This window comes from Phodopus roborovskii, unplaced genomic scaffold (genome assembly GCF_943737965.1).
Source record: "Phodopus roborovskii unplaced genomic scaffold, PHOROB, whole genome shotgun sequence".
Classification (NCBI taxonomy): Eukaryota; Metazoa; Chordata; class Mammalia; order Rodentia; family Cricetidae; genus Phodopus; species Phodopus roborovskii.
In genome coordinates this window covers 2,667,862-2,679,966 of record NW_026126416.1, presented here as the reverse complement: position 1 = coordinate 2,679,966, position 12,105 = coordinate 2,667,862, and the positions used below count along the sequence as shown (strand labels likewise).

The 12,105-nt window shown below is 46.3% G+C and overlaps 1 protein-coding gene across 1 annotated transcript in view; it reads left to right on the top strand.

Annotated features, from left to right (window-relative positions):
* Dennd1b (DENN domain containing 1B) overlaps positions 1-10,381 on the top strand; it is a 166,536-nt gene extending 156,155 nt beyond the window's left edge. The window contains exons 20-22 of the mRNA XM_051183180.1: positions 6,505-6,581; positions 7,581-7,797; positions 8,439-10,381. Of these exons, the coding sequence (XP_051039137.1) occupies positions 6,505-6,581; positions 7,581-7,797; positions 8,439-8,969 (825 nt within the window). The 3' untranslated portion in view covers positions 8,970-10,381. The remainder of the gene's footprint in view (positions 1-6,504; positions 6,582-7,580; positions 7,798-8,438) is intronic.
* Positions 10,382-12,105: the final 1,724 nt, after the last annotated feature.

The following is a 12,105-nucleotide window of genomic DNA, read 5'->3' as shown; positions in this document are numbered from 1 at the left end:
CCAGTTTGAAACCATGTTGCCGGTGCCTAAGTGGGTGATTGGGAGCCTTATCCCACACTTTCCATGGTCACCTAGCTTTAGAGATGCCGCCTAGAGGGTTGCCACTGGGCAGCTGTTCACATAATCTCTGAACAACAAGGAAGAGTGATAAATACCCGAGTCTTTGGGTGAGTACTTTGCCAAGCCATGGGTTGTTACGAGTAAGGTTTTTCCCGCTGGTCTGGTCCCACCGCCGCGCCAGCCCCAAATAACACACAGAGACTCTGTATTAGATATAATTCTGTTGGCCAGTTACTTGTTTCTTATAGGCTAGCTCTGTCTTAATTATTAACCCATTTCTATTAATCTAAGTATTTGCACGTGGTCTCGTCTTACCAGAGAGTGGGCAGGCATCTGCTCTCCCCAGTTTCTCCATGTTGACTCTTCCCTACTACTTCCTCGAATCCTCCTTGTCTCCTAGTCCCACCAATTTTTTTTTTTTGTTGTTGTTGTTGTTGTTGTTGGGCAACAGTGCTTTATTCTTTCACCAGTATGAGAAACATATTTACAGAATGACATTATGGTTATAGTTTTCCTTAGTTAGGATTAAAGATAAGTTACATAGACTTTAGACACTCAAAGATAGGATAGATGATGGAATATTTTATTCAAATCTTGCTAAATGTTAATAGACTAAATATTGTTAACTGTAATTCTTATGTGATAATTGTTGTGTTATATATTTTCCTTTGTTAAGGTTAAAACCCTTCTTTTTGTTTAGACAGAAAAGAGGAGATGGTGGGAGATGTCATTCTGTAAATATGTTTCTCATACTGGTTAATAATAAAGCACTGTTGACCAATAGGAAAGGCAAGATAGGTGGGACTAGGAGACAAGGAGGATTCAAGGAAAAGTAAGGAGGAGTCAACATGGAGAGACTGGGGAGAGCAAACACCAGCCCTCTCTCTGGTAAGACGAGACCACGTGGAAATACTTAAATTAATAGAAATGGGTTAATAATTAAGACAGAGCTAGCCGATAAAAAACAAGTAACTGGCCAACAGCGTTATATCAAATACAGGGGCTGGCGTGACTGTGGGATCTCGGCGGCGGAGAAAAACAGCTGGTAACAATGGGTCAGTTCTGATTTCTTATATTCAGTTTTCAACTCTAATACCTAATGATGTTTTAGTTAAAAAAGAAAGGAAGGAAGGAAGAAAGGAAGGAAGGAAGGAGAAACAGAGGGCACCCCAGTCTGACAGCTGAGAAACCAGCACAGGACCAACCCAGACCCCCTGAATGTGGTGTCAGTTAGGAGGACTGGGCAGTCTGTGGGGCCTCTGGTAGTGGATTAGTATTTATCCCTAGTGCACGAATGGACTTAGGGAGCCCATTCCACATAGATGGATACTCCCTCAGCCTAGACACATGGGGGAGGGCCTAGGCCCTGCTCCAAATGATATGACAGACTTTGAAGATCCCCATGGAAGGCCTCATCCTCCCTGGGGAGCAGAAAGGGGATGGGATGGGGTTTTGTGGGGGAACAGGGAAGAATGGGGGGGGGGGAGAGAACTGGGACTGACATGTAAAACAAGCTTGTTTCAAATTTAAATTTTAAAAAAGGGGGAAAGAAAGGGAGGGAGGGAGGGAGGGAGGGAGGGAGGGAGCCAAGAGTGAGTGGAAAGGAGAATAGAGTCCAGCTAAATTGAACTGAGCCCCTGTCAATGCCCTGGCGTTGAGCAATGGGCAGAGTGGACACATCATTGTGCAGGGTCCCATTCAACTCTTGACCAAGGCCGTGTCTCCTCAGAACCTCTGTATTGTCACACCTACCAGTTTGGCTTCCAAGATCCCTTCCTTTTAGCTTCTCGGGGAGCATTCTGTACAAATGCACGAAGCTTGCTTCACGGAGTTTTACATTCACTCTCTGCGCATCAGCCTTTGTCACTTATTAGGTGGGAATGGAAAAATCCCAGGCTTCATACAGACAAGAACACCAGCCCTGCCCTAGGGATGGTTTGTGAACATAAATGTCTTTCCTAACCGCTCTAAGCCTGGCGAGCTGTTAAATGGTGGTAGCCATGGCCACCTCCACAGATTATCATGAAAATTGGGGTTTTGTTAACACACATTGCTTCCAGTATTCACAACACTCAGTTTCGCATTAGGTGGTGTTCCCCCTTTTATTTATAGTAACAATACAATGGGGGGGGTGATATCTACTCTGGGCTGGAGACAGAATGAAGCGGACAGCATCGCTCAGCCCTTGGGTGCCTTATTTTCTTTTGGTTTGCCCTTTTCTCTTTCTGTGTTTTATTCAGCTGTGGTCATTTTCTTGTGACCTGTTTGAAAGTGCACCGTTCCTTTGTTGACTCTGCTAATGAATCCATCAGGACTGTTTTTCATCTTTATAATAATGCTTTGTCTTTTTTTTTTTATAAGTTCCACTTGACTCTTTAAAAAAAATAATCCTATTGCCCATTTATCCATGCATTGTTATTGTTCCGTGCCTCTTGATTCCTAATAGAACACCCGGCCTCATGTGCAGAGGGCCTTAGTGCTTTGCTCTAGAACTAAGCATGCTTTTCCTTTTGTAACGGTATTATCATTATTATAAAAGTGTATGCCAATCAGAATTTGAGCTGCAGTTGGGTTTTGTTGTTGATAACCATATCAGTGTGATGTGATTATCTTCTGTTTGGTATAATACTTTGCAGGAAGTTGTGCATTCTCTCAGTTTTCCTGGATCATCCGAAGTTTTCCATAGTCCTTGTCTACCCGAGCCACATGGGACCCGTCTGCACTCGGGTCTGGCCTCACAACTATTTCATGCTCTGATGCAGCCTCTGTCTTGGGCAAGCCCTGGCCCCTGTGCCTCCGACACAGCTCTGTTAGCTCATCGGTGTCCTTGTGACAGACACCTCAAAGCAGCCATTTAACAGGAGAGGCTCCTTCTAACTCCTGGTCTCAGGGATTGATTCACCCACACCATTGCTCTGGGTTCACATCAGGCCTTGTATCAGGACAACAGATGAGTCTGGCAGAGGCTGTTCACCTCCTGGCAGCTGGAAGCTTTAGAGCAAGGAAGGGACCCTGTCTTCGTGGGGCATGTCGCTGTGACTGACTTCCTCCTGCCGAATCTCACCAACTGAGATTTCCCCGCACCTCCCGCAAAGGACCTGCAGCCTGGCCAAGTCTTCAACCCCAGGCCTATAGAGGACATTCCTGTTTGAACTGGAGCCACGCACCCCCTTTTCCTGTGGCACGCGAGCTTCTTTATATCACCCCCTTTCTCGGGTGGGGGTGGGGGAGTTCCCAGTCTCTCCCCCAGTCTCTCCCCGTGCAGCAGACATGGCCTTGGCGTCAGTGTCAGAGATTCCCAGCTGCCCTTAACAGCCACGTCTTCCTGCCCTCTGCCCTCTGCCCTCTGCAGCATTGGCATCTGCATCTTCCTGCCCTCTGCCCTCTGCAGCACTGGCACCCACATCATCTTGCCAGCACGGCTCCTGCTTTGAAATGAGGTTGAGGGTTGTCATTTACAGGAGGGCACCTCAGAATGCTCTCGCCCAGCAGGGTTACAATAGGAATTTTGTGGAGTCTGCTTACTTGGGGCAGAGTCCTAGCCTAGCCACGCCCCTTTCTGATCTCACAACTCACCAAGTCACCGCTTGCTCTTCTCATACACAAAACGGGAAAAGTGCTCAGCACAGTTTCTGGAAAAGTAAGGTTGCCGAGGAAATAGAGTGTGTGAAAGACCTACCACTGAAGCAAACAAACCTTCAGTTAAGTCTTTAACTGCACTTCAGTTACTATTGTAAATGTTTCTTTAAAATGTGGTATAAAGCTCTTTCCAAATAGTAAAACCGCTGTGCATGTTCAAGGCACTGCAATTACAATTCCATGCTATGACACTTTTATCCTACAGATGGATTTTATGCATAAGATCAAGAGTTTGCTGTGTAGACTTTGGGTCAGCAAAACAGTAATTCTGGACTTTGGTTGCCTCAGCTCCAAAATGGGGGCAGTATTCATTATACCTAATTTTAGGGGCTAGAGAGATGGCTCCATGGTTTAGAACACCTTGTGGCCTGGCAGGGGACCTGGGTCCTGTTCCCAGCGCCACCACAGTAGTTAACAGCCCTGTAACGCTAGTTCTGGGATATCCGAAGCCGTCACTGGACTTCCTCAGGCACCAGGCAACAGGTGAGGCACATGTACACATTCAAGCGGAAACACTCCTAGGTATACAAGTACTTCTTTTTAAAAAGAGTAGGCTATGCGAACAAAAGAAAAGCCTGTGCAGTCAGCCAGGCAAGCGGGCACAGAGCTGTAACCCTAGTCCTGTGGAGGCAGACACGGGACCGTGAAGCCAAGGCCGGTCTGGTCCTCAGAGTGAGTCTGTGTCAGACACGTTTTCTGTTTCACGTGCTTGTACCCATCCTGTCCCTCCAGTTCCCCCGCCCCCACCCCCTACCCCACTCCGGCAAGAATTTGAGCCCCAGCTGCATTTTTAGCCTTATTAGCGTCGCTCGCCATCTAGCGATCACAAGGGTAACTGCAAGTTTACCAGGCTTGGTAAACTCACCAGGCAGGCCACTTGGCAGTCTGGGCGCCTTCCAGAGGGCGCAGCTGAGAAGGTAGCATTTGTTCTGGGCGTGTGTGACTTTTGCTTTCCTCCTTGTGAACGCCCCTTGTCTGCACAGGTCTTTATTTCATTCAGGGTCTACCTACGGGCTCAGCTCCAGGAGTTTTCATTCCGTACTGGTAGACTTCCTTCTTCAGAGTTTTAACCTTTTCTCCCAGGCACAGCAAGCGTCCCTTGGCATGAGCACTGACTTTGTGAATTTTCACCCACACCGGATGTGTACTTCACATTTTCATGTACTTCACATTGTTCAGAATCCAGGAGTTTGGCTAAGATCCCTGATGTTCAGTTCAGAGTCTCATTTTCAATTGGTTTCTAAGCCATAGAAGCTTTGCCTGCTTTATGTTCTTCCCCAGATATTTATTTTTTCTATTTTTAATTATGCGCATGTGTGCATCTGTCTGCATGTGGGTCTGTGAGGGAGGCCAGAGGCATCGGTTGCCTCTAGAATTACAGGCAGTTGTGAGTCAACTAACACGGGTGCTGGGAACTGAACTCTGATCCCCTGTGAGAACAGCACATGCTCTTAACCACTGAGCCACCCAGCCCCCGTTTTACATCCCAGAGGGCTACCTTTCCTGTGCTGTCTGATGCTTGGATCCTACGAGAGATGCTCATTGCCCACCCGTGTGTAACTCTGGAATGACTAGTGTTGTCTTTGCAGTGTAGACGAAATATGGTCTTTTCATTCATAGTATGTGTGCTGTGGGAGCAGTAAAATGCACATAGTTGGCGCTTCCTGCGTGTTTATAGAATGAAGAAATGCTACGAAACATTTGCCTTAACTTAGAGACACTGTACAGGGCCAACGTTTACTAAGTTCTCAGAAAGTATTGGAGCCAGTGGCTTCCTGTTGCTCGACATTACTGGGGGCTGTGAATCTGGCGTTGGCTCTGCCCTGCCTCTCATCCATGCTCCCCACATTTTCCTGCAGAAGCAGTTGGGCCGCTATGTGACCCCAAGAGTTCCAGCTGTCCTTTCTGTGTGTGTGTGTGTGTGTGTGTGTGTGTGTGTGTGTGTGTGTGTGTGTGTGTGTGTCAGTGTGTGAACGCCACCTGGTGAGGAAAGGGGGTAACTGCAATGGCCCCCAGATTAGGTCCTTTCCTAGTAAGAGCTTCCGTGGCATTGATAGCTTAGGAGAAGCTGATTGGAGTCATACCTTTTACGCTGATGGGTGCGATTATTAGTTAGTTTAGTTTGTGTTTACTAGACTAACATCCACAAGGACACAGGTCTTGTTCCTGTTCATTATGATGCTCCTCCACTCCACCAGGTAGCCTAAAACTTGTCACAGAAAGATATCCCTTGGTCTGTAGGTACGCACGGTAAACTGCCAATGTGAAGATCTCTTCAGAGCGGGTTCCTCAGACCCAGCGCTGACATAGCCTAAGCACTCGTCACAAATGCAGGAATACAGGCCCCCAGCGCTCCAGAACCAGCGCCTATATTCTGTGGCATTCTAAACCGCCTGGGCTTTTATATATACGTTTAGAATTGAAAGCATGCTCTTAGGCCTTGTGGGGGATGGGAGAAGGTAATAAAATTGGCAATTACATGATAATTGCAATATGGATATGTGACTGATACTAAATCAGATACACTGGTATCTGAAACTGTGTAACTGTCCATTCGTGTATCTATTTCTAGTTATTACTCGAGGAGCTAGGAAGTGTTAAGTTTTTGTTTTGTTTTGTTTTAAATACTATTTTGCCTGTATTTCTCCTTGTTCTAATTTGTCAGATTAGTGAATGACATTCAAGAGATTTGACAGCATCTTTCTTTTATAAGTATTTCTTATGAAATTACACTGTCCTTTTAAAATAACTAAGGACACATGTTTTAAATCAGTAACTCAATTTATTGTCAATTTTTCTTTCCAGGCACACTTGAGAAGGCCTCATAAGAGCCTCGATGGTACCCTGTATGATGATGACGATGACATTGAACGATCAAGCAAGTGAGTCTAGCACTGTGTCGTCCTGTCTAAGGGCGGGGCTCACTGGCAGGAGTTAGGGACTACTAAACTTCAGGTTTTGATCGCTCACAATGGTCATCAACAAACGGAAATGGTGCCCCATGCAGCGCTGTGAGGATTGGGGCTTCAGAGAGGGCCAGGCAAGATAGACTGGAAATGCTTGCTCCTGGGGAACAGACTCATCTGTCGAGGGTTTTCAAGGAGTGGAGACGGTGACAGAGGCGAGCTCGAGTTCTCACCCCACTCTGAAAGGAACAGTGATAACAGTCATTTGGAAACAGACTGAGCTGAGCTCAGGTGAAGGTGCCATCCCCCGAGAGAAATGTGCAGGTGTGCTACGTAATGCAAAATAGGGAAATTATATAAACTTCGGGTTTTAGCAGTTTTAAGGTCGGTGGTAATAAAATAGACATTCTCTGCATGCAATGAGAGTGTTTATCCTTTTCCAAGACAAATAAGGAAAGGAAAACAATGTAAAGTATGGAAAGTAAATTTGGAATGTTGCAGACTTTCCAAGTGTTCAATCTGATGAGGCTGATGAAAGGCCTGGCTTGCGGTTAGTGGCTTTAGTTTTTGCTCTTAACGCACGTGCCCAAGTTTTTTCCGTATTTGAAGTAGAGATGAGCATCCCTGTAGAGTCTGTTGTAGTTTTTATTTCTGTTCTTTGTCGTCCGTCCGTCCCCCACCCCCCACCCCCATCCTCAAACCTCTCCTGTCCCCTTTCGTGTTCTTTTCCTTCCTCCCTTACCTCTTCGTCCTCCTGCCTCATGTTTCTCTCTGTAGCCCACACCAGCCTCATGCATGCAATCCTCCTGCCTCAGCCTCCACAGTGCTGGAGTTAAAAGCTTGCGCTCCCCCAACACCCCCCCCAATCACTTCGCTGTGGCTCTGCCGAAATACCGAATGAATGAAGTCGGTGAGCTGTTCAGACGCAGCCTGTGTGGGTAAACGCTGACTGCTGCACCTCCTGTCCCCTTCCAGGGTGTCTTCCGAAGACGGCGAAGAAGCTTCTGCTTATTTCTACGAGAGCGACGACTCGGTTGAAGCAGGAGTGAAGGCTCCTTACTCGGGTGAGATGGACTTGCTGGGGGAAATCCTGGACACGCTGAGCACACACAGCTCCGACCAAGGCAAGCTGGCGGCTGCAAAGAGCCTGGATTTCTTCAGATCCATGGATGACATCGATTACAAACCGACGGTGAGTTGAGTTTCACTTACAGCGTTAAATGGAAACACTCTTGCCCTCTGCTCGCCTGGTCTTAATTTATAGAAGCATTTAACCTCTAGGTAGGAAGGTGCGCAAACGTCAAACTGTGGTAACAATTTCATCCTCATGAATTGTGTCTTCTACTGAAGTTGCCACAGTATTCCCGTCCCGTTTCCGCCCACTCACTAGTGGGTGGCACTGACTGGCGCCCTTTTCCAGCCACATTCCCTCCAGTTTCATACTCATCCTTGTAAAGACATTTTATGTGAAAAACCACAGCGAATATGTCTGTTAAAATCTTTTTATTTTTCTATTTCCTTGCTTCAAAAGTGAACAGTTTTAAATGTACTAAACTAAGGGCTTGTAAAACTGTGAAGTGGATGGACCTCAGTGGGACCCCGTTCCGTCTGCAGAGAACGGAAGTGTGACACTTTAAACACGTGGCAACCAGAGTTTGCCACATCCTGACCCGACTCCCCTCATGCCTGTCCCTGGTGCTGGAAGGACTGTGATCCTGCTGGGGGGCTGCACCCACAATCCTGGCTAAGACTCGGGAGCCTCGCTCACCTTCAAGGCAGAAATGAAGTTGCTGTAATCTATAAAGTATCTCAAGTTGTTCCTTCCCTTCCCAGAACAAGTCCAATGCGCCCAGTGAGAATAACCTGACCCTACTCGGTGCTTCTGGCGACCAAGGAGAGTGGAGTCTCGGGCAGGACGACAGTGCCCTCCATGGCAAGCACCTCCCTCCATCCCCCAGGAAGAGGGTGTCCTCTGGTGTGCTGGCAGACTCTCTGTTTATCCTGGAGGAGGAGAGCAGTGAGAAGTCCCTCTGTGCCCACAGCATGCATGGCCCCACTGCGGTAGGCAAGCCAGCTTCTCCTTCCGGCCTGGCTTCCCAGTCAGCCTCCCCCGAGGTTCCTCAAGTGTCTGAAGGAAAAGCAGAGCTGAAGGAAACACTAAGTCAGGCCTCGGGGCATCTGCTGCCACCCAGCCTGGGGAACCGCCTGTCTACCTTTGTCCCCTGGGAGAAAGCAGGGCGAGAATTTAAGGGGCCCTCGGAAGGCGGGGGCCTGCTCCAAGAAGTCGTGGCCCTGTGTCACAAGCCAAGTGACTTGCAACAAGGGTTAAACATTTCACAAGAGAGAAGTGGAAGCCAAACTTAGGGTACCAGCAAGGGTCAGTCGCTGGCCTCCTGGCTTCTCCAGAGACATGTGGATTTAATTCCCCGTAAACAGAATCACCCATAGGAATGAAAGCTCTTCACTGCTGTTTATCTGTTTTCCCTCGGAATGTTTCCCCATCCGGTCATCTCACGGAGCTGTGTTATCTGTTGGTTTTCCGCCGTAAAATGAATTCTACTGTGCTGTTAAATCAGGTACTAATGTGTATATAGGCTGAAAGTGTGTTTTAAACGTAAGCTTCCCCAGTATTTGGTGCTTAACGCCGTTCATTTTGTTTAAACTAAGTGTGCATATGTAACCACACATATAACCAGTCGTTACTGTACTAATCTGGTTGAGCATAAACTGATCAAGATGTCAAAACTGGTTTTAAAAAAAAATAGCCTGAAGCTGATGAAACTGTTAACCCATTAATTGCCTTAATCTTCCAGTTATGTTAAGCGTACAAATCATGCGTGTGTGATGCTACATCCAGATCTTGAAAGAGGAGTTATCTTGTCTTTCAGAGCAATAATGCCTCTTTCTATCTCAGAATTAAGCTCACCTTTTTTTTTTTTTTTTCAAGTTTAAATGCTTTCTCAGTGGAACTAACTTCCTTTTATAAGACACTGCAGCCATGTTCTGCAAATGTGTATATTCACCTTTCACTCAGTGAAATACATGGGATGCTGAATTCAATGTGAAGTTCAAAGCTTCTGTTTACTAAGAAGCCACTCAGACAATGTTCAGTCTCTGTGTGCCAGGGCCACCGTGGCGGGTCCACCCTGAGAAAGCCAAACGCCCAGCAGAGCACAGATAAGCAGATGCCCTGTTCTTGTAACCGATTGGCCGTGAAGATGCTCATAGCCTTACCTTTTTGCTTTTTTAAATAATTAACTTTGTACTTTAAATGTTCTAGATTTATAGAAAAAAATGCAAAGATGGTACTAAATTCCCATCTACCCTGGCTCCTGTTTCTGCTCTGGCTAGTATCTTACGTTACTATGCTACATTTGCCACACGTTGATGTCCTACGTGGCATTCCAGAACTCTGGCTTTCCCTGATGTCCCCTCTTAGTCCCATTATTCCCTCGGGGTTCTAAATTACGTTTGGTCTCTCACCATATCTGCTGGGTTCCTCTTCCCTCTAGCAATTAATTCACTATGTTTGGTTTTGATGGCCTTGACATTTTCAGGTATATTGGTCAGATGTGTTGCCCAGCGGCCGGCTCCTAGAATCTGTCTGCTGTTTTTCTCATTATTACACTGGGGTTATAGCTTTGAGGGAGAAGATCATAGAGGTAAAATGCCATTTCCACAGTGTCTTAAAGGGCGTGTGCTGCAAGCTAGTCTCTGTGGTGTTGACTTTGAACACAGCTGGGTTTTCCCCACTGTAAGCCTGTTTCCCCCACACTTTCTGCTCCATTGCTGGAAGGAGAGAGGGAGGGAGGAAGAGAGGGAGGGAGGGAGGGTGGGAGGGAGGGAGAGAGGGAGGGAGGCAGGGAGGGAGGGCACAGTAGAATTGCTTAGGGCAGAAGAGTATCAGAATAAATCCTTTGTGATTCATTATGGGACTTGCCCCCCTCACAGTTCCTGTTAACTCTGGAGTTCACCTGAAAACATTGCAGACCGCTCACACCGGACTGGTGGTGTGGGTGGTTCATTTGTGCCTTCCCTGCCTCTATTCTGTATATCCCCAATCATGTCTTTTTTAGTGGGGGGGGAAAAATGGTTTCAAAACCACTTAACCTCAACAAGGCCGTGCTCTGAACTATTTATTTCAGGAATATAATCTCACCTCAAATTTTAGGAGATTTGTTTAATATACTGCTTAAAATATTCATGCAGGTCATAAAAAATGAACAGAACTGCATGCCAAACTATAAATAGTTTGACTTGAGGTAATTACTCACTCACTTGTACTGGAAGATGGAGCTTGTCCTTATGAGGACAGGGTCTTCATGGAAAGCTATGTGTAATCCTTAGCTTTTTACACAATAATATGACTCAAGGTTGTCAGATTTTACCTGTAGGTGTCCTTCATCAATCCCAATTTACTGAAATAAATAATAGAAGAAAGCCACATATCAGAAGAGCTGTTTTAGTGGGAAGAAAAGTTAGTGTGGTGAGTCCATTCCTGGGCAAGCATTCCGGCATAATTCCTGACCAGAATGCAGAGCCTATGATATGAATTTTGAAGTGAGGCCTCTGTTTTCCCTTCAGAGTACATTGTCTAAAGGATGATGGCATCCTGAGTGCAGCATAGAACACTGGCTTCCAGCTCATATCCTTGATAAACCCATGGCCACAGATTCCTAGTTCTCTACCTTGAGTCAACCCATGAGACGTTCCACTGTAACACTAGGCTGTTTGAAAACACGTAGCCCCTCACAAATACTGTCTTAAGACACTTTAAAGTGATCTGTGCCTTACCCCAACAAGCAAAGCGGTGACCTTACTCTATGTTAAAAAAAAAAAAAAAAACAAAATTGTACACACTGTTCTTGAAAAACGTCCAGAAAACTGGAAGCAAGTGTTGGTGCTTCGCACCATTGAAATTTGAGTATTGGAAGTCAGCTTTTAAACGTAGCTTCCCAGCATAATGGTGGATAGGGCAAGAAGTAAGGGATGATAACAGGCTGAGTTCAGAAATAAACCAAAGTAGTGTTTTTTGCGTTGCCCAAACCAAGTTCCGTGCTATTCGACGTCAACTTTTCCTGTGTGTGCTACCATTTTACACACTGAGTACCAACCAGCTGAAGCCCCCAAGTCAGCTTTTCAGAGAAGCTGCAGCAGGAGACTTGAGTAAGTTGCGGCTTCAGCGTCTTGTGTTCAATGCTTCTCCGAACCCAGCCTTTAGCTTGCCTTTAGTTTCACTTAGACTTTGCACCCATGGCAGGACAGGGAGCTGAGGGCAGAAGGGTAAATTTAGGAGCTGCAGTTTTGTTAAAGTGAAGGTGTTGTTGAGTGGCATTTGTGTGTGTGTATGTGTGTGTGTGTGTGCGTGTGTGTGTGTGTGTGTGTGTGTGTGAGAGAGAGAGAGAGAGAGAGAGAGAGACTGCCTAATTTAGCTTATCTTATGTATCAGATTATAGCTTGACTATGTTTCCGGTTCAAAAACGAGTAACTCCTTCATTGA